At 35.4% G+C, this 23882-nt stretch overlaps 1 protein-coding gene across 3 annotated transcripts in view; it reads right to left on the bottom strand.

Annotated features, from left to right (window-relative positions):
• NEK11 (NIMA related kinase 11) overlaps positions 1–23882 on the bottom strand; it is a 236405-nt gene that overhangs the window by 138700 nt on the left and 73823 nt on the right. For all 3 annotated transcript variants that reach the window (XM_055321436.1, XM_055321435.1, XM_055321437.1), the window contains 5 exons: positions 22938–23002; positions 21830–21956; positions 4657–4806; positions 4485–4563; positions 2051–2136 (listed from right to left, as the gene is read on the bottom strand). In XM_055321436.1, the coding sequence (XP_055177411.1) occupies positions 2051–2136; positions 4485–4563; positions 4657–4806; positions 21830–21956; positions 22938–23002 (507 nt within the window). The remainder of the gene's footprint in view (positions 1–2050; positions 2137–4484; positions 4564–4656; positions 4807–21829; positions 21957–22937; positions 23003–23882) is intronic.

Genomic DNA, 23882 nt, shown 5'->3' with positions numbered 1-23882 from the left:
AGCCTCTAGGGAATGCATGATTTTCTGGAATATACATCCCTTATTTTGTAAGATTAAATAGAGCTCCTTAAAACATAGCCATAGTTCATGAACAAAAAAACGGTGACAATTTGAAGTCAATATTTTGCCAAAAAGCACATGAGAAAATGCTCCGCATCACTTGCCATCAGGGAAATACAAGTCAAAACCACAATGAGATACCACCTCACACCAGTGAGAATGGTGAAAAATAACAAGACAGGAAACCACAAATGTTGGAGAGGATGTGGAGAAAGGGGAACCCTCTTGCACTGTTGGTGGGAATGTGAACTGGTGCAGCCACTCTGGAAAACTGTGTGGAGGTTCCTCAAAGAGTTAAAAATAGAGCTCCCCTATGATCCAGCAATTGCACTGCTGGGGATTTACCCCAAAGATACAGATGCAGTGAAACGCCAAGACACCTGCACCTCAATGTTTATAGCAGCAATGTCCACAATAGCCAAACTGTGGAAGGAGCCTCGGTGTCCATTGAAAGATGACTGGATTCCATATATACAATGGAATATTCCTCAGCCATTAGAAACGATGAATACCCACCATTTGCTTCGACGTGGGTGGAACTGGATGGTATTATGCTGAGTGAAGTAAATCAATGGGAGAAGGACAATCATTAAATGGTTTCACTCATATGGGGAATATAAAAAAATGTGAAAGGGATTATAGGAGAAAGGAGAGAAAATGAGTGGGAAAATCAGAGAGGGTGACAAACCATGAGAGACTCCTAACTCTGGGAAACAAGCAAGGGGTAGTGGAAGGTGAGGTGGGCAGGGGGAAGGGGTGACAGGCACTGGGGGGGGGCACTTGACGGGATGAGCACTGGGTGTCATACTATATGTTGGCAAATCGAACTCCAATAAAAAATATATATAAAAAAGAAATCAATATTTCATAATGTGAAAGACCCTACAAATGATCAGACTCTGGCACACTTTAATTGTAAGCATGGCCAGGTAGACAGTTTTGTAACTGCAGCTCAAAAATGACAGCTGAAATTAGCCTAGTTATTTTACTCCTCTCGCATCTCAGTTTAAAATAAAACAAAATAAGAATTCCAGACATTCTTGCAAGAATAATTAGCAACCTAAGGAAATTAGGTTATAAGAGCTCACCTATAATGTTAGCTCCCAGGTATATTTTAACTGGAGATCATGTGTTAAACGAAGACTGAGTATCTTTGATGAACCAGTTTCCTCAGTTTAAATGTGAAATTGGAAAACAAACATAGAGCAGTTGAGAAACCACTGGACTGAGTGTCAGAGAAGCCTGTTTGTGTTATTTGGCCTTGAAGATTAAGCGAACGCGGGCTACTCTTTTTCACCTATTGCCTTGCACAGCTCTGGGGAGGTACTGCCATTCTCACGGGGTACTCACAAAATCAAGAAGAGAGTTCTTCAGCAAAATTATAGATTTGGTCTGTGTATAACCCCTTAAGTGGTGCAGTCCACCACCTGCACAGCCATCCCTGGCTGTTCTGAAGTAACCTAGTATTCTAGGCTCTTGTATATTATAGCACAGGAATTTTGAAGGAGGTAGGAGAGAGAAGTTATGTCAAGAAATAATTCTGTTTGTGAAAATGACATTCTCTAGTTCATACGTATATCTCAAGGAAGTAAATTTTGGCTTGTTTTCAATTGCCCTAGGACTTCACAATGTTGTCTTCTCAATAGGCACTCTGCCAGTTTCTGTTAAACAAACAACACGTGAAAACCATTTATGCTTAATATGGAAGGTTTGTTATCATAAATATCACTAAATGTTTGAGATATTAATTTCACAAGGCTACTGCAGAGTTACCCTGCAGATCTAGAAGCTGTGCAGTGGTTTAAAACTTTTATAATTTCAATTTGCTACCACCTGGGGCAAAAGGGCTTTGGATCACCAATTTCTTGGCAAGACTTAAGTGAATTCTAGGACACTCCATGCAATCAACTTGGCACTAATAGATTTTCAAAGACAAATGCATTTAACATTTATGCTCAATGGGCTTTTTAAAAACAAAGCAATTACTTACATGGCATTAATTATCTGTGCAGCTTCCTTCTGACAATTCAAATTCTTGTTTTCCAGAGTCATTTCCGAGTATCTACACATCAGGTGCTGAAAAAAAAAGAAAACCCCTGACACACTTTAAATACTTCTCTTCAGGGATGAAAGGGCATAACAATTACCAGGTGCCTTTTCTGATGTGCAGTATTATTGACCATGCCTGGGAGCTTGAAAACAAACCCACTGGTAACTTTTTCCTTCTATAAAGGGTTACAAAAAGCTGCATGGTAGCTTATGCAGCAAGGTCAGGCTCCTGCCTGCCTCTCCAACTTCAGCTGGCACTCACTTCCTGTTCTCTCACTCCCTGCTCTCCATCCACCACAGGCAGGCCCCCCTCAGCTCCACGAACAAACAAGCTCTCCCCAGCCTCTGCCAGTACTGGGCAGTGTTCCCATTCCCAGGGCCAGGACTAGGATGGGACAAATGAGGCACCCCCCCCCTCAGGTGCAAACTGAAGGGGCCTCAAAAAACCCAGTAACCAAGAAAAGCCATATTTTAATGTAATATTATAAAAAAACAAAATTAATACCAAAAAGCCATGGAGAATACAATAGCAAATGTTTAAATCTTGTCATTTGCACCAACATGGATGGATCTAGAGAGTATAATGCTAAGTGAAGTAAGTCTGGAAAAGACAAATACCATATGATGTCACTCATATGTGGTATTTAAGAAACAGAGCAAATGGTCAAATGAAAAAAGAGACAAATAAAAAAACCAGACTCTCAGTATAGAGAACTGGTGGTTGCCAGGCAGGTGGGGGCATGGGCAAAACGGGGGAAGGAATTCAGAGTACACTTAACATGATGAGCACTGAGTAATGCAGAGAATTGGTGAATCACCATATTTTGTACATCCAAAACTATCTCGTTAGCTGCATGTTAATTATACTGGAATTTAAAAAAGAAAATAAATAAATAAAAGACAGGAAAAAAAAAAACAAAGATAGGAGCCAACCTCTCAGCCAACCCTGAACCTGCACCATTCTACCTCACTGCCATCACCTTAATTCTAGCCCTGTTGGATGTTGCCTGCAAATTTTTGATATTTTGTTACCATGGATTTTTAGCATTAATTTGGATTTTTTAAAACGTTGCACTAAAATGTTATTCATCCCGATTACTGGGTTTTTGGTGTCCTCTTTAATTTTGCCCCAGGGTAAATGCCTCACTTGCTTTACCCTAGTCCCAGCAGATTTCCTTGGATTCCTTTTACCTTTTTTTTTTCCGTAGCTCACAGCCCCCCATCAGTGTGTGTGTGTGTGTGTGTGTGTGTGTGTGTGTTTTCAGTGTGGTTTTTGATCCCACAGTTAGCATCTAAGCCTTTTTCAGAGGTCTGCCCTTAGGCTAGCGGAACTAGCTTTGCAAAGGAAAGCTATACATTAGGAAGAACTCAGATTTTGGGGAACCCTCCCCTCTATATCTCCATCTAGAAACATAAGCTGACTTGGGGCTTTGTCCCAGCTAATTCCCTGTGATTCCAACCCTCTCTCAGGCTCTTTACATGTCTGGCTGCTTCTCACCATCTCACTGGGGGAGACATATCACCTACTCTTTCTTTGATGACCAGAACCATTCTCTTCCCTTATTTTACAGCATCCTGTGTGCTTTCTTCCCAGTGCTCCTGATAATGTATAATTACTTTTTCTTGGGCCCTGGGCAAAAAGACAGGAGCCATAGCAGTTCCTTTCCTTCCAGCACCTCCAGTATTAGACCTCGGCTGATGGATGCACCTCAAGTCAGCATCCTTGTTTCCTGACAACTTAGAACCAGATGCAGATGAAAAGGTGTGCCCATCTTTGAAAGTAAATGACTACTTTGTGGGTCCACTTAAAACTAGTCATAAAATTAAAGGAAATTTGCCTGAGGTATTTGTGAAAGCTTAGAACAAACAAACAAACAAAACCTCCAAGAGGGTACCTTTGCTTTTTTCTTACCATCAGAGGTAGATTCTTTGCATTAAACTTTTTAATCTACAAGGAAAGCAAACTCACCTAATTAATAAAAAGTATGACTAAGATATATAATAAAGGAGTGGAATAACAAAGGCTCATTGAAAACTCCAGATTTTATTATTAGTAGTAGTATATTCTTGTCCTAACAGGGATATACTCACAAAGTATTGAGGTAAGATTTGTAAACCAAGAGTTCTAAGGGTGGATGTTGAGTTCAGGGAGAAAATTACAACCCTAACTTCTCATATTTGGGGCTCCAGGGAACTTCACACACTTTCTTTTGCAAAAGAAATCATCTAATAATTTCCCTCAACTTTAAAAAAAAATCTTGTTTCTCCTTTCTGATTGACTCTTAATGCGTCTTATTCCCACAACATATCTTCAAGTCCTTGAATGTATATAAATGCTAATACATGTTTCCCAGTATCTCTTTCATTTTAAATACCTGTAGTTGTTCATCAATGTAAGGGATTTTTAAAATTTCTATGGCAGATGGTCTTAGCGAAGGACTCTTGTTCAACATGCTGTAATGTTTAAGAAGAAAATTATTTTTCAAATGAACTAAAATATAAGTACAATTTAAAATTGCTTCTGTGGCAATATATTTATTTCCATACCATTCCATGATGGCATTCAATTCTCTTGGATATTGCTTGGGGAGAGAAGGCGTGTCACCTTCAACAATTTTTAAAACAATGGACAAGAAATTGGAGCCAGTGAATGCATGATTCATGCAGCACATCTCATATAAAATGCATGCCAGAGACCTAAAGACAAAGTCAAAGAATTTAAATGAGGAATAAATATCCTATTTTAAATTTGATCACCATATAAACCTCAGATGTGTCATGGAATTGCTTATGAGACACTAACATACTCTTTGGTTGTTTGTTTAAAAGCTTCAGTTTCAAATTTTCTTTTCCATTTAAATATATGTTTAATAAATAAAGAGGGAAAAAATGAAAGAACAAACAAACAACCCTAAAAAATATAAGTCTGAATGACCACTTTTTGTCAGAGGAGAACAACAATAACAACAAAAAAACCAACAGGGTATGTCTGCACATAGTAGGGCACATAAACATTTGATCAATGTAGTAAGAAACCTCTATGAAGGAAAAATAAACACAAAGTAAAATAAATACATAAAGTATTTTTCTAAGGCAGTTTTGTTGATATTAGATATGCAAAATCAAATTTTAATTTATCAGCCTAACCTTCCCTCAAATGTGTATCCAAGCATTTTGAAAAAGAAACAGGCATTCTTTATTAGTTTTCTGAATAGAATCCATTTGCAAGTAGGGTTGAAAAGCAGCTACTTGTAGCTCACATTAAAATGTATAATTCTCCCTTTGAGCGTATGAAACAGAATATTAAAATTCTATATCAGTCCAACACTGATTTGGATTAACCATGCAAATCAGTAGCCTCTAAACCAGCAGAATAATCTTTTAAATAACTCGGCATCATTAAGAAAACTAAGGGGTAAATTCCTGCCTGAACTTAGTGTTAAGAAAGATCTGTACTTCTCCTAAAATTAATGGATCATTTTTAATATTATGAGTATTTTAAGTTAACTAGCCAGGTCTCCCATTTCATGTTAGTTGCTTGAAAAATCAAAAATAAACTTACAACCAACCTTGCCTAAGCTGTGTTTTGTGTAACTTTTAACACTGTCCTTTCTTATAAAAGGCAGGGCATGTATAAATAAATATATACATGAATGCTATCATTTTAATCATTTTGTGGGTATCATAAAAATGTGCCCTGGTAAGAGAGTTCTAGATATATACTGAATACAAAAAGATATTTCTGTTTCAGTAAATAACAATGACACTAAAAAACTCCAACTAATTTGTACTTTACATATTGCAAAGCACTTCCATACATAACTCAACAGGACCTCATAACTTCATAGTGACATACAGACACTATATTTTTCCCATTTTATACATGAGGAAACTGACTCAAGGAAGTTAAATGGCTTGATGAAGGTCACAAGGCATTTTTCCTTCCAAATTCTGGATTATTTTCTTTTTCTTTTTCTTTTTTTTAAAGATTTTATTTATTTACTCATGAGACACATACACACACACACACACACACACACACACACATACACAGAGGCAGAGACACAGGCAGAGGGAGAAGCAGGCTCCATGCAGGGATCCCAACATGCGTCTCCTGGGTCTCCTGGGTCATGGGTCTCCTGGGTCTCCAGGATCATGCCCCAGGCTGACGGCGGCACTAAATTGCTAAGCCACCAGGGCTGCCCAAATTCTGGATTATTTTCATTATAGAATGCTAGAAAGAAGGGGAATGTTAGGAGAAATCCCATGATAGTGACTAAAATGCCAAGATCAATGTAAATATTATAAAATATGAAAATTATTTGAAGCTCAATAAATTTTGTGCCCATTTGTAAGGCCACTAATCTGATGACTATTAATATGATATAGCACAGGACAGCCCGGGTGGCTCAGTGGTTTGGCGCCATCTTCAGCCCAGGGCCTGATCCTGGAGACCTGGGATCGAGTCCCAAGTCAGGCTCCCTTCATGAAGCCTACTTCTCCCTCTGCCTGTGTCTCGCCTCTCTCTCTCTCTCTCTCTGTGTGTGTGTGTGTGTCTCTCATGAATAAATAAATAAAATCTTTTAAAAAATGATGTAGCACATATTTAGATTTCTATACCAGAAAAAATTTCCTTCAATAAATATGAAATAAAGACATTTTTTAGACAAGCAAAAATTGAGAGATAGCACTAAAAACAATCCTAAAAGGGAATTCTTCCACTTGGAGAAAAATGATTCTAGGCAGAAAGAAGGGATAAAGGGAAGAATAAAGAACACTATAAAGAGTAATTCTGTAACTATGTATGAGCCAGCATTAACTCTATAAAATGATACTAACAGTATATTGTAGAGTTTAAACTTATGTAAAATGTAATTTTATGACAAAAATAATGTGAAAGACATAAGAGGGTAAATGGAGTTAAAGTATTTAAGGTCCTAGCATTACTGGGAAAGTAGTAAAAGTAATAACTTTCATTAAATTAAGTTTCATTATACTAAGGCAAGAATATATGTATAATTGCTAGGGCTATCACCAAAAGAATAGTAAAAATGTATAATTGGCAAGTTTATAACTAGTAAGTTACTAGAGGGAAAAGAATCATATAAAAATTTAAAATAAGGGATGCCTGGTGGCTCAGTGATTGAGCATCTGCCTTTGGCTCAGGGCATGATCTTGGAGTCCTGGGATAGAGTCCCACATCAAGTTCCCTGCAGGCAGCCTGCTTCTCCCTCTGCCTATGTCTTTGCCTCTCTCTCTGTGCCTCTCATGAATAAATAAATAAAATCTAAAAAAATAAAATAAAACAAAAGCAAGAAAGGAGAGACAAAGAGACACAAAAATGGTATATATAGAAAACAAATCATAAGATGACAAATAAAAATATAAATATAGAAAAATTATATTAAATGTAAATGGACAATATTTTAATTACAAGACTATCAGACTGGGTGAAAAATTATATACTGCTCACAAAACAAACCTTAAGTATAAGAACACAGAGCAATTCATAGAAAGAGGTATACCATGCAGATAGTTATCAAAATATTGCTGGTGAAGCTATATTAGGATCAGACAAAATAGACTTAAAGGCAAGAACCACTACTAAGATTAAGGTGGTAGACTGATAAAGAAATCAAACCATGAGGAACTATAACAATTCTAAAATCCATTAACTGTGTGTGTGTGTGTGTGTGTGCATAAAGCAAAACTTGACAGAATTAAAAGAAAAATAGACAAATTCACAGTCATAATGAAAGACTTTAACATACCTCATTCAACAGCTGATAAAACAAGCAGACCAAAGCTTCAATAAGGATAGAGAAAATCTAAACACAATTACCAAAATTGACATAATTGACATATTAATATAAATGCATCCAACAAGAAAAGATTTCAGATTCTTTTCAAGGGCACATGGAACATTTTCCAAGTTGCCAATACTTAGAATTAAAGAAGCCTCAACAGACTTCAAGAATTGAAAACCTTATTTTTTATTCTTATTTTTTAAAAGATTTATTTATTTATTCAGAGAGAGAGGGGGGGGGCAGAGATACAGGCAGAGGGAGAAGCAGACTCCATGCAGGAAGCCCGACCTGGGACTCGATCCAGGGTCCCCAGAATCACGCCGCTAAACTGCTGCGCCACCGGGGCAGCCCAAGGATTGGAAACTTTAGAGCATATTTTCTGACCACAGTGGAATTAAGCCAGATTTATTAATTAAAAACAGAGAGAAAAAAACCCTACAAGATCACAAACTACTTTAAAATTCAAGAATATCCATCTAAATAATTCATAGTTGAAATAAATTCCAACAAAATTTAAAAAACTTAAAACTGAATATTAATAGAAGTATGAAATATCAATACTCTGAATGTAGCTAAAAACAAATGATTTTAGCAAAACTAAAATATTAAATGTATACATAAGTAAAGAAAAAAAGCTTAACATCCAGGATCTAAGTCAGCTTGGAAGCTAGAGAATGAATAGAAAATCAAACCAAATAAAGCTTAGGGAAAGAAATTTTTGAGAAGTGGAAATTAATGAAGTTCATTAGTTCATTAATGAACTAATGAAGACACACAATAAAAATAAAAAACAGAACTCCAGTGAGACTGATTAAGAAAACAAGAAGAAAAAACACAGCAAACAAGAAGAAAAAAATACAGATAAACATTAACAGGAATGGAAAAGCATACAACCCTATAGACTCCACATTTATTAGAAAGTATTAAGATAAAAAAATAATAAATAAATAAATAAATTAATTAATTAATTAAAAAAAGAAAGTATTAAGATGACATAATAAATGTTTTTCCCTAGTAAATTTCAAAAACAGAATGAAATGAACAGTCTTTAAAACATGTAAATTACCAAAATGATACAAGAAATAATATAAAATGTGAAGTCCTTTATCTATTAATACAAATAATAAAGTAATAAAGTAATAAACAAATAAATAATAAAGTAATAATTTTTAAAACTTTTAAAATAATAATTAAAATATTAAATAATTAAAATAATAATTTAAAAAAAACTTTTTTAAAACTCCCCACAAAAAAATTTCAGGGCCAGATGGTTTTACTGGTAAATCTTTCAAACATTTTAGGAATAAAGAATACTAATATCATTCAATTTTTTCATTTTAACAAGTCAACACAACTTTGATATAAAGTATAACAAGAATAATACAGATAAAGAAAATTATAGACAATTTTTTATGATTATAAATTCAAAAATTCCAAATACACACACATATCTGCATATTATAAATAGAATATAATGATATGTTAAAAAGATAATATATCACAACTGAGTGGATTTTATTTCAAGAGTACAAGGTTGACTTAATATCAATGGCATATATCTCATTATAGATGAAAAGAGAAAAATTATATACAGACACAAAAAAGGGCAGTGGGTAAAATTCAAAACCCATTTGTGCTTTTAAAAAGAAGAAAACTTTTAGTACACTGGGAATAGAAGGTAACTTCTTCAAATAATTTTTTAGAGTTATAAAAATATAATAAGTATTATGCTTATTGGTGACATATTGAAAGTATATGCTTTTATTTTGTAATTGAGAATATTATGTCTATTATCACCACTTCTATTCAATGTTGTAATGAAGGTGCTATTCAGAATAAGGCCAGAAAAAGTAAAAAAATAAAATAAAATAAATATATATATTTATACATATAAAGAATACACATATCAAGATTAGAAAAAATATATTAAACTGTCATTAAGCATTTCTACATGGTTATGTACATAAAAGGTCATTTCAATAAGCCTGTGACAAACATTTAAAAGATGAAATACAAAAAAAAAAAACAAAAATAAAAGATGAAATACAAAATGTCACTATACTAACATCACACAATGTCAAATCCACAGGAATAAATCCAACGAAAGATATGAAAGGCCCTATACTGCAGACCACAGTACATCACTAAGAGAAATTAAAGATCATCTAATAAAAGAGAGTGGGGGTGGAGAGCGAGAGATCCATATACATGGACTGAAGGAGTCAATGTCATGAAGATGACAGTTTTTCCCAGAATGAACTATAGACTCAATGCAATATCAATCAAACTCCTAGCAGACTTTCTGTGGGAATTGATAAGCTAATTCTAAAAGTTACGTAGAACTGCAAAGGGACAAAGCTCGCCACAGTAGTTAAAGAAAAACAAATTTGGAGGTCTTGTATCACACCACATAGTAAGATTCATTATAAAGTTTCATTACTGGGGACACCTGGGGGGCTCAGCGGTTGAGCATCTGCCTTTGGCTCAGAGTGTGATTCTGTGGTCCTGGGATCGAGTCCCACATTGGGCTCCCTCCATGGAGCCTGTTCCTCCCTCTGCCTACATCTCTGCCTCTCTGTGTGTCTCATGAATAAATAAATAAAAATCTAAAAATAAATAAAGTTGCATTACTTATGAAAACATGATATTAACAAAGAAGAAAAAATAGACCAATGGAACAAAATACAGGGCTCAAAACCAGATCCACACATATTCAATCATTTGATTAATGCAAAGACAAAAAAAAAATCTTATTAACAAATTATGCTGGGTTAACTGAATACCCATATGGAAAATAACATATGTGGACTCCTACCTCACACCACACATACGCACAAAAATCACCCATTTTTCAACTATGGAAAATAACATAAAGCTTTTAAAAGAAAACAGGAGAATATCTTCCTGATCTTGGGGTAGGCAAAGACTTCCTAAACAAAATGTAAAGAGCACTAACAATAAAGTTATGGACTGACAGAATGAACTCCATTAAAATTATGAACTTTGATTCGTGAAGACTCAGTACTAAGAGTGAAAGGGAAGATACAGAGTGGGAGAAGGAAGATATTGGCAATTCAAATGTCCATCAAAGACTGGTATCCAGAATATGTAAAAAATTAATTAATTAATTAAAACCCTTACCAATCATTAAGAAAAAGGAGAGAATCCAATTGAAAAATGGACAAAAGGCTTGAAAAGATACTAAATGGCCCCAAATCATGAGGTGCTTGACAGTATTGGTCATCAGAGAAATGCAAATTAAAATCACAGTCCAGTACCACTATATACTCATAAGAATGGTGAAAATGAAAAAGGCACTGTCAAGTCAGTACTTGTTATACTATGAAAAAAGTTTTCTTAACAAAAGGAGGGGAGGGTAACATATTAATAGTAAAATATAATCATCAGGCTTAACCAAACATTTTTATTTGTGTGGATATGTGTAAAATATTTGCGTGCTATAAACTTACTTACTTACTTTTAAATATACTTACTTACTTTCCCCAAAGAAGGGTCTAATTTGAACCCTGAGAATGTTTAAAATAGTAGAGCTACAGGGTCTACCATGATTTGCTAATTCTAAACTCTCATTTATCAGTGAAAAAACCAAAGCTCAAGGAAAGGAAGTAATTTGCCCAGAAATGCGCCATGTTAGATCACTTGTTTGGTATTGGTATTGTTCTCATTTAATATTTCTTAAAAATGCTTTCTAAAAAATTTACATTGATAACACCCTGCTACATAACCTAATGTATGTGCAATTATCTGAACACTGAAAAAAGGAATGAAACACAGGTCCAAGGAGTAGAAGGCTATCAATCCCTCAGCACCCACACACTCTCTTCTGAGGATTTAATTCAGCTTCTATGGACTTAGTCTTCTTCAGGGCTTGGGTTAAAAGCAAAACAAACAAACAAAACACACACACAACAACAACAACAACAAAAAAAAAAAGCAAAACAAAGGCAGACAATCCTTCCTGGCTCTGACAGGTTGGAAGCGTTGGAAGAGAGCAATAATTCCTGACACGGGACATTATGAGCTGTCTTGGGGGCAGACTATTATATATCTCCACCAATAATACAAATGATAACAATAATAATGATAATAAGGAAAATACTAGCTGAAATTTTAATGGTGTTTACTATAAGCTGGGCCCTATTCCAAATTCCTTACATATATTAACTCATTTAATCATTCTCATAACAATCTTAATGAAGTAGACACTATTATTATTCCCATTCTTCAGATGATGAAACAATTAAGATTAGGTCAGTTGTTAAAGGTTCCATATAGAGTAGCTGGTAGAGCTGGGATTGCAACACAGGTTGTCTGGTTCTAGAGACATAAACTCTATGCCATCCTGCCTCTCAGTGCTGTATCAATCAGCATTTCTGATCATTAAGGACTATTGAATTGGAAATTCTGGCTAACCCTGATAGAAGACCTTCAAGCAGGGGCTGACTTCCCAAGCTTACTTTGGGTCCTATCTAGAACCATAAGCCACCTTCAGGGATCTCTGGGGCCTGAGACAAGCCATGCAGGGCATGAGACTATGGCAAATATAGGGCACACAAACAATGAGACCCTCTGTGGCAAAAGGAAAGGAAGGCTGGCAAGTTTGGCCTTTGTTTTTCTGTTGCTTGGCAGGGAAAGGGGGTTAGTGTCTATTAGGTACAATTAGTTGATCATGAAGTCAAATCCTGCTTTTACTGAGGCATAACTCTATTGAAGCCACAGTTGATGGATGTATTACAGTTATAAAAAGATGTGGAATTATCTGGCTGAAGGACATAGAACAATTAGACATAGAGGCTATATCAGTACTCAATTAATTTTGATACAAGACTATTCTCTTCTTTGGAAATCCTCTTAGCTACCCTGAAGGCATACTGCTATTTACCTGTCTCATTTTGATCTAGGAAGATTTACTTGCACTTGAGCACATGGAAAAGACTTCATTTATCAGGCAGTAATTTGTAGAAAGGGACCTGCTGTGGTCCCTGTGCACCTGCCTGGAATGGGTATAACTTGATTACAGACACCATCATGGCATTTCAGGTAAAATATTTTTTATTATCCTGTTACAAGTTAAAATCGACTTATTATATATAGTTTTATTCTAGTTAACTACATATCTGTGTACCTATGGTTTTAATTTTTTTCCAAACATTTCTATATAAGAATAATTATATAACCTTGAACTCATAAATTCCATCCATTTTGAAGATTTTTCTCTTACTTGACTCCCAGGTCTTAAATCTGGCAATGTGAAAGTGAGGAGGTACTTGGGGGGAAAGATGGGGGCAAGTTGAAAAAACAAAAACAAAAACAAGCGAGACATGCATTTTACTTAGCAGTCTATGATTTGCATTCCTTTCTTTTTTCCAAAATACAGCCAACTGTGAAGAAGTAAGGAAATAAATTCCTAAGTGGGGGAATTTAGCAGGGAAAAGGAAGGCTGGGATCAGGTGCATGTGAAGCAAATTTCACCTGAACTGTATAAACTTGCCATCTGTCCAAACTGACCAGAACTACCCAAATGATTTCTGAAGCACATGTTGATAATGAATTGCAAATGTAATTCAGACTTTGTCTTGTCTCAAGGTAACTAAATTTACCCTTTGAAATCTGCCCAGACTGCAAAGAGAAGCCTAACCCATAGCAATGCATGACTCCAGTGGGTTGGGGCAGCTTTTCTTATCTTCTAGATAATATTTTTATTTTATGTAATTGAGGATCATCCTAATGTCCATCTAGAAGAGAGTACACATAACTTAAGCAATTGAATAAATAGAGACTAATAGAAATTTAATAAAAGAATAGTGAGTTTTGTTTTAGTGTGTGGTAACATAAATAAAAGTCTGTACAGAAGTGGAGTTGAGTATCAATATAAACTTTGTCTAAATATAATGAAAGACACTGGATGGCTTGAACTAATACTTCAGAAACAGTATTATACAACAACCATTTTATAAGGGCCTATCATGTCCCAGAACCTCTACCAGTTCTCCTTGAGCTTTAATAGGCGTACAAATCACCCAGGGATATTAGCATTTTTATTCTGAATATTTGGGAAAAAATGGCAGCTACATCAGAAACATAGTTTCTGGATCTTTCTTAAATTCCCATATAAAACAGAGCAGCTAGATAGCAAAACCAAAAACCATGGCCAACACTTTCAACAAAGTTAGGTAGCAAGGTGTCCCTGCAAACCTCAAAGTATAAGGAAGTGAAGACAAACCACAGTTGCCATGCAGCCTGCCCAGCATCAGCATCACCATTTCAAAGCAAAGGGAATCAATGGAATGATTGAAGGACCACAAAAAGATAGTAACTTCAAAATAGTCAAAAAGCATTTACTGAAAAGCAGTGGGCCCGTCTAAAAACAGCAGCTGAAACTGTCATAGGATCTGCTCAATCCAAAAGCTGCTTGAATGCAAGAAAATCCCAGGGTAAGGCCTAAAGGGTCTGGAGCAGTACAGCTCAGGACTATCCAGTGGAATTTTCTACAATGTCAGAAATGTTCTATATTTCTGTATACAATAACCAGTAGCCACATGAGGCCACTGAGCACTTGAAATGCGGATAATGTGTCTGAGGAACTGAATTTTCAAAAGAATATTTAAAAGCAAAGGTGAATGCATTCTTTCCGCCATATCATCCCAATATAATATCATGTTTGGGGGAAGACCCATAACATTTTAGAAACAAAGTTTGGGTGAATTTTGTTCTGTTCATACCAGTCTTTCTTTCTTCTTCTTTTTTTTAATTTTATTCCATTTTTCTTTAAATTTGTATTTTTTTTAAAGACTTTAGTTAGTTATGAGAGACATAGAGAGAGAGAGGCAGAGACACAGGCAGAGGGAGAAGCAGGCTCCATGCAGGGAGCCCAACGTGGGACTCTACCCCAAGACTCCAGGATCACACCCTGGGCGGAAGGCAGGGGCTAAACCGCTGAGCCACCCAGGGATCCCCATACCAGTCTTTCTAATTACTTTATTTCACTATTGAGTACAATGTTTGAGAGAAGATCATTGGTTCTCCCTCTCCTGTGGTGGTTCCATACCCTCCGCAACATAAGAATTTGGCCAGTGGGAGAACTGAAGATGGGAGTAACACCAATGGAAGAAAAGAGAACAGGGAGATCACAGTGTGGCTGAGGAGAAAATAAAAGGGAAAGGGTTTTTTTTCTTGCATCTTTAGCTACTCCTGGGGTCACAATCACAGATTCCATATAAACTATAAGGTTTGGGAAATGAACATGGACAGTGTCCAAAGTTGGAAGGAAAAGATAAGTTGTCAATAGAAACAATGGTCAAAGTATCCTTCCACAGTCAAGTGTTATTCACTCAGCTACTCCATAACGGCTGGATGTGGCAACAACCTGTACTGCTTCATGCTTCGGTTGAATGGCTGTGCTCCAACTGCTTTAATCATCTCTGATAGTTTCCATGGGTTCTTTTAGGATGGGCAGAGTATCAGAAATAGTAGAAGGTATGAACTTAATAGAAGGCCTGCCTATCTTCCTTCTTTAGTCTCCACCAACTTCTCCCTGTCCCAGTCTGTTGTCTTTCCACTGTTTAACAGAGGGAAAATAAATAAATAAAAAATCTCTAATTCCAACAATAAGGCCTTGGAGAGAATAGTTCCAAAATGGCATCTTGAGGAGCTCAGCAGACATGCTCCCTAGCAAAGCAACTATAATTGGTGAAAATTACCAAAACCCCCAACAATTTAAAGTCACTGAAAATTGTCTTGAGGACATAAGGTAAATGAAGAAACATTTATATAAGAAAATCTACTAATTCTCAGTAAAAACATGAGTTTGTGGCACTTAGGTACTCCTCTAGGTCAATGTGACAAAAATCTCACTCTGAGCAAGTGTGGCCAATATGATGGGGTTCTCCCTTTACTCAGAACCTGTCATGGGCTTGGATATCTCTCCAGGAAGGGCGGGCTTCCAGCATCTCTCATCTCCTCAGCTCTGTATTATAGAGATTCAATTTCACATAATTGCAACCAACATGTTAAGAGTTCCTTTCCTCTATCTAGTCCCTACTGGTAGAATGGAGACTCCATCCCAGGAACAGCAGGCAGACAATAGTGGGGCCCTGATCACTGATCGCCTTTGACCCAGCTTTCTCACAGGTTGGAGGTTCCATGCTAGGAGACACAAACTAGGAAGAGAGGTTACTGCCACTGGTTGGTACCCTGCTCATGAGCAGGACTGTCACTCTAAGTTGGCCATGTCCCTGCCTCCAGCTCCTGACCAGTGCTCGGAGATTTTGCCTAGGGCTAAGGCAGGCTATAACAAAGATGCTAATTTGATTTGGAGTCTCTCCCCAAAGAGACTAATTTGATTTGGAAAGGAGCATAGGAAATTCAAACCTAAACTCCACCTCTCAGAAACAGTGAAGATTTTGCTGGCAAGCAATTAGAGGAGATTGGTAGCTCCATGAGTACAATAAGCTAAACCATAGGCTAGCAACATTATCAGAGAAAATCAGGGAAAGAGACAGCAAAGAGTAGCCAAATTTTAAACCTTAAGGACTGGCCTCAAAAACTACATTTGCAAAGAGGCTCAAACTTAATTGAAAGAGATTGGAGAGCAATGCATGCCTTAGGGTATTGTTGAAAATAATAAAGTAATGAGCTGGCAATTAGTAAAAGCTAACAAGTGGGTGTAATACCAGCAGAACCAGCTCAACAGAGATAACAGGGAAAGGGACAGACAACCTTCCTAAAACCATTGTCATCTCAAGGCTAACTGTGCATGTGCCCAAGACTATACTCTTAGGATCAACACTGGAGGTTTCACACTAAAAGGGAAATAGGTTTCACTAGAATAGTCAGGCATGTCACTAAATGAATAAAGAAACAAATAATAGCAAGCCCCAGAGAGGTGGGAGGAGTAGAGGAAAATAGTGTTTAGAGTTGATAAAATACATTGTCTAAAATGTCCAGTTTTTACCAATTATGAGATAAACAATAGGAAAATACCTATTCACAGTGGGGAATGACACAAAATAGATACTACCTGAGAGGTCTCAGATGTCAGTTTTAACAGACAAAGACTTCCAAGCATCCTTATAAATAAGTTTAAAGAACTAAAAAAATGTTTAAATAAGTAAGTATGACATAAATGCACATCAGATGGAGAATATCAAGAAAAATATAGACATTATTTAAGAAGCACCAAACAGAAATTCTGGAGTTGAAAAGTACAGTAACTGAAATTAAAAATTCACCAAGACTTTAACTAGCAAAAGACTCAATGAACTTGAAGCTAGATTGACAAATATTATACAATCTAAAAAACCAAGAGAAAAAATGAAGAATGACATTTAGAGAAATGTGGGAGACCAGGAAGCACAGTAACATATGTATAATGGGAGTACCAAAAAGCAAGGAGACAGAGAAAATAGAAGAAAAAAATACTCAAAGAAACAATGGTTGAAAACTTTTCAAATTTGATGAAATACATTAATCTACATGTCCAAGAAGCTCTGCTCTGGGTAGGATAAATTCAAAACCACACCCAGATACATTGTGCCCTAAAAATGCTTAAAGACAAAAACAAAGAAAATCTTCAAACAAAAATTAAACAATGTTTAATAAACATTATTGGTTGAAAACTTATTGTGTACAAGTATGGAATACTATGTAAACATTTAAATGATAAGTAGCTATATTTTGTTAATGCAGTATAATATTTCCTTTGCAAGTGAAAAAATCAGGTTGTAAAATATATATATATAGTATGTCTTTTTTATAGTAACAAATACATTTATATAGATATATAAAGCACATTACCTGTCAGTCAGAGTAACCACTCCATAGACAGTAGCAATTCTGATTCTGTTGCTGCAGTTGTATTGTGACCTTCGTAATACTAACCAGACTAGATATTATCTCAGATTTTGTATCAGTCATTTCATTCTAGTCTTGAGAAAATATATTAATACCCAAAGCTACTGCACTTGACTGAGATGTTTTCCTACCTCAGCTTCTGTTTAGTGAAAATAAATAACAATGACACCAGTTCTCACTGCCTAAGAAGGCATACCCTGCCCAACAGCTTAGTTGTAAATCCACACAAGAATTTCTCAGACCATGGGAAGGGGAAAGAAATGGGCTCTCTCACTCCAGAGCTTCCTTCACCAATATGGGGCTGTTGGCTGCTAGCTACTTGTAGGTCTCACATTAGCTACAAAAACTGCTGCCAAATGACCTGTATTTCTCTCTTTCCTAAATCTTTCACTTGGAAAATAGGCTTGTTTTCCACCTTGCTCCCTTTCCCTGTCCAGGAAATGATCTCTTGTGAGAATAATTTCTTAGTTCTGGGAGGTCAGGTGGGTGCTAGTTCCTCTCTGTTTTTTTTTTTTCTACCTATAGCTAAACTTTGTCTGACATTCCGCCCAACATCACTAAAGTCTGACTCCAGCGTTGAGTGTGAACTAGACTCCTACATTGTTCCTTATGTAACCAACCCTTGAACCAGATCTCAGGATTTTGCAAATCCTGAGAGCTTCACAGTATACTGATACCCCTTCTTTTCCCACTTTTCCCTTTCCCTTCCCCTTCACTTAAATCACCCAAAGAATATAGGGCCACAAGATCAAAGAACCATCTGGTTGACCTCTCACAACAAGATAGATAAGACCAATAATGAAATATTCTGTTTCTTTTCTGTTTAAATAGCACCATTATTCTAATAGTATTGTCCTTTGTTTGTTTCTCCTACCAAAATAATAAATTCTAACCATTCATAATTTAAATCAATTTAAAGAGCTGGCCTAGGAACCTAATTCATACATTATATTTTTCTTGTGAGGAAAAAAAGTGTTTAGCAATTGCTTATATAAATCAGCAGTATTCAAAGTATTGTCCTTAATGAACCTAATTATCCTAACTTTCCGAATAAGTGTTTATAAACTTTTGGAACTTAAGCTACTTTTAAGAGAGGGACTTATCTGTACTTTATTGCTATAAATAAATGAATCCCAAAAGGTTTAACAGATTGCAGAAAGAGAATAAGGTTACAATGGGCAAACATAAACAGATGAAATATAATTAGTATTATACCAATTCTTCATTAAGTGTTAGAAATATAATATGTACAGCTATTAGTGCTAAAACAAAACACCTGTCAATTATTCACAAGTGTTTCCAATTGTAAGAAAATATTCCACAGTAAACAGATGCAACACACTGAGATTCAGAAAAAAAATTCTCAACCCCAGTCAATCTAATTTTTCTAAAAGTGTCTCCCAAAGATTACTCATCACACTTAAGTATCTGCCACTATAATTAATAGTTCTCTGTTATTCTTTCCACTTTAGGTTCAGCAATAGAAATTTCATTACTAGATAAGCCCGTTTTGATTCAGATACAACCAAGGAAATTACTACATTCATAATAAGGTGGTTATTTGGGGTCAGGACAATGATAAATCCTTAGCTTGTACTTGCTGAACAGTTAATAATCTCTGCAAGGAGAGCTCACCTAATGCTCACACAAAATATATTAAAGTTCTCCTGCATTTTTGTATTTGGGAGGTTTTAGATTTCTTAAGTTTTGCCTGAGTCAGATATTATTTTTATAAACCTAAAACATTACAGCAGTACTATTCTTATTATTCTGTTATTTCTATAATTCTGATATTCCTGATAATTCCTATATTCTTTATGACAGTCCTATAATTCCCATATTATAAATATTGCTGTAATTTTTTATGCAATACTAGCAGCAGCTTTTTTTTTTAAAAAAAGGACTATGATAGACACAACTGAGACAAAAAGATCATATACTTTACTCCTCTGTTTGTGGGTATTGGTCCCCAAGTTTCTGAGGAGACACATCTGACTTGGCAAGCAGATGTAGATACCTGCCCAAAAAAGCCAACTTTATTGCTACATGTAATTCCAAAGGCTTAACAGTGGGCTTCATAAATTAATTTATTCTTAATTCAAGTGATATGATGTAAACATCTTTCTGGCCTAGCATGTAATTTTAATCATGAATAAATTATATATTTTAATCTATTTTTTTATTTTCGGAAGATGTTTATTTATTTATTTATTTATTTATTTATTTATTTATTTATGAGAGAGAGAGAGAGAGAGAGAGCGCGCCAGGGGGTAGGGCAGAGGGAAAGGGATTAGCAGACTCCCAGCTGAGCAGGGAGCCCAATGTAGGGCCCCATCCCAGGATCTTGGGATCCTGACCTGAGCTAAAGGCAGATGCGTAACCTGACGGGGCCACCCAGGCACCCCTAAATCTTTTTTTTAAGATTTTATTTATTTATTCATGAGAGATACAGAGATAGAGGCAGAGATGCAGGCAGAGGGAGAAGCAAGCTCCATGCAAGGAGTCCAATGTGGGACTTGATCTGGGGACTGCGGGATCATGCCCTGAACCAAAGGCAGACGCTCAACCACTGAGCCACCCAGGCATCCCACCCCTAAATCTATTTTTAAATGTCCATAATAATTAAAAAAAATTAAGTATACAAAGAAATATAAATATGTAACTCAAATCCAATCCAAAGCCCAAGAGTAATCTCAAACTGAAGAAAGCACTCTAAAAAGAGCAAGAAGACTTTTCTATGGGGGCAGGAATGCTATTATTTTTTATTTTTATACCCTAAGGGCTATTACACAGTCATTGGCAAATAGTAGATGCTCAATAAGGCAAAATTTAAAGAAACTCATTCCCCCAAACATACCATTGTGGGTTTTGTCTATTATTTTGGTTTTGGTTTTTTGGGAGGGTATTAGGGGAAGGCTATGATAGAGAAAATAGGGTAGGTAATTTGGAAAAGACCATCAGGGTAGAAACAGGCTAACAATGAAAAAAAAAAAAAAAAAAACCAACAACACTGAAGAACCCAGAAATGAATAATCACAAGAGTGAATTGAAAGGACAAAATGGATTGCTATCTGCCATAGCCAGAGTAATGTTGACAGTGTTCTCTCCAACTTGGCAGGCACCAGGACAAGAAGAACATGAGTGACGACCCTTATGAAAATCCAAAGGCATATCCTCTGTTGTGCTTACTTTTCCCTAACCACAGGAAAGGTAACTTTCAACTTTATCCTCTTTAGAGGAATGAAGCAGACATAATCTTTCACATCGCTCATCTTTGAAAGCTCAGAACTACTTCAGTTGATTTGCATACAATAATTATTTACTTAATTAACAGGCTCTCAGCTAGACTGTCCTTTCAACCCTTAACAAGCCGAAAATTATATGATTCCTCTTCAAAGGAGAAGAGATTTTCCCTAAATAGGAGCTATTGCTAACAATAGAATACAATTTTCCACATGGCTTCTGCACTGAGATGTAAACTGGTTCCATGACAAGGAATGAGAAATTCCTTTGGTACGAGAGCTCAGATAAATGGAGAAATCTCAGATGCATCCACCATTGAAAACCTATAATTTTTAAATTGGAGTTTATTCTTAAATGCTAATATCTTCAATAAAAATTTGTATAAGCAACAGGAAGAAAAAAATAAAACCATACATTCCCCACAGAAATGGAAGTTAATCTTAAATAAATAAAAGCACAGTGTTTAGGATTACAAGTACTTTATTTAATAGGCCAGCAGAAACCTATCAACATTTAGTGTTTATGATACATTAAGAACTTTCCCTTGTGGCTCAGGAGGAAAAAAAATACAAACCAACCAATTAATCTACAAATAAAGAGAATTTTTGAAATCAATATAATGGAAATAATCAAGTTCCAAATCCAAAAAGCTTTCCTTTACTCTGGTCAAAGAATGACTCATCCTTCAAAAGGATAAAATGAGTGGATGGAGCAAGTAAATGAGCCTAAAAACAAAACGCATTGTTCTCAGTGCAGCAGATGTATACATCATCTGGACTAGCCCGCTGCCCACTCACCAGATGTCCGACTTTGTGTTGTAGCCTTGGTGTTTCAGAGCCTCCGGACTCATGTAATGTGGAGTTCCTGTTAAAGTGGTAGCTAGATCACAGGATCCCATTAGGAGTCGAGAAACTCCAAAATCTCCTTTTTAAAAAAAATGTCATTTTTATGAATACCTTAAAATGATGAAAATCAGTCCAGAAACTAACAGCTGTCTAATTTGACAATTTTAATATGCTATGACTCATACCATTTTAAAGGGAAAGAAAAGAAAAATGATATATTTTAAATTACACAATGTTGGCGAATAGCATTAAAAACATACATCTTATAGGAGAAGGAAGACTGAGCCAGGAAAGTGAATTATGTAAGCTAAAGCTTTTTATTTCTGGAATTATGGAGAACCAACAACTTGAAACAAAAAGCTATTTATTTCAGGTCTGCCTAACAACAACAAAAAAAGATTCTAGAAGGCTGAATATAAGGATTTGCTATTTCATCCAAGGGGGTAGAGTTCATCCTTCATTTACAATAAAGAAAAAATTTCAAATAAAAGACCTGAGACTTTTCAAGAACATGACTATAAATATTTGAATCCATTAGCTTCTCTTTACTCCTCTAGTTTAACTAGCTACATGCTTTTAGGCTTTCCCTCTCTAAGGACATCTTACAGGAAGAATAAACAATCCAGTAACTGTTATGAGTGGAGGTACAGTTCTAATGAAGAACTAAAAATTAACAAATCCATGATACTAATATTTTATTATCCATGATCACTGCTAATTGCTTGCGATAAAACAAGTGGGAAACCTGCACTAATTAATCAAGCTAGTAAGACAACTCTAACTACTTGCAAAGCGTCTGGCATGGAGTAGGAACTCCGAAATTATTAGTTCAATCTATGAAGTACGTAGCAAATGTCTTACACTTCAATTTATATCAGATACTCTGAAACAAAATAATTGGGTTTTGTTGGCTCCAACCAGGTAGAAACAAAAGTTTCAGAAGTTAAAATACACCAGTGATTAACACTTCTAGGTACTATATCGTTCAATGCTATATACTTGATAACACCTAGAATATATTCTCCCACGTTTCTGGAACACATATGTTTTAAAATCATACCAATTTTAAGCAGATTGTTTTTCAGAAATATATTCTTCGATTTCAAGTCTCGATGAAGTATCTTCCTACAAAAAAGCAAAAAAAGGATATAAAATTTCATGCAAAATATAAAATTTTTGATTTTTATGTATGGGTATATGTGAACTGGTAAGTACACAGTCCCATGGATATATCTTTCAGTGTTTAAAAGCCGCATATCCACAGGATTTTCTAATTCCCCTAAGGAAATAGGAGTTTAAAAAAAAAAAGTTTAAAAATCAGAAGAACATGTAGTTGGGAAAAGAGTGATGCAGTTTACACTATTTCAATAGGACAAATTTTATTATGTTTATTATGTTTATATAGTACTGATATAGTACTATATAAACTGATATATATAGTACTGTACCTACTAATTATACACTCAGTTGATAGATCAGTTATCATAAAGCTTTGTAATCTATTATATATAATCTATTACATATTGTATATAAATATATATTATATGTTAAATGTATTTCTATAATATATATTCTTATAGAACATATATAGTTATATGTTCTATAAATATGTTATAGATAACCTATTAAATATATTAACTCCAAATGTTCAGTTTTTATGTATTTGCAGATATAATAATGTGATGATAATATTTAATGATAGATAACATGTATAAGCCAGCAATATAAATTACGTCTGTTAAGACTTTTGTTTCTGGAACTATAGAGAACTGGACAACTTGAAAATGTTTACCTAAAAAACACCAAAAAATGTGGAATAAAGTATACAAATATCTTTACATATGCACATCGAAGCTTACAAGAAAATGAAGCAAATCCCTGAGGATTTATGCAAACAGAAAACTGAAAATCAGAGTAGGCTGTAGGTACTGATTTCTCAGCTGCCCTAGGGGGTTGTGCTGAGCCCAGTAACCAATGGACTGGATTTAATGGTCTCACAGAAACA

Source organism: Nyctereutes procyonoides, unplaced genomic scaffold (genome assembly GCF_905146905.1).
Source record: "Nyctereutes procyonoides isolate TBG_1078 unplaced genomic scaffold, NYPRO_anot_genome, whole genome shotgun sequence".
NCBI classification, from domain to species: Eukaryota; Metazoa; Chordata; class Mammalia; order Carnivora; family Canidae; genus Nyctereutes; species Nyctereutes procyonoides.
This window is presented reverse-complemented; position numbering and strand designations above follow the sequence as displayed.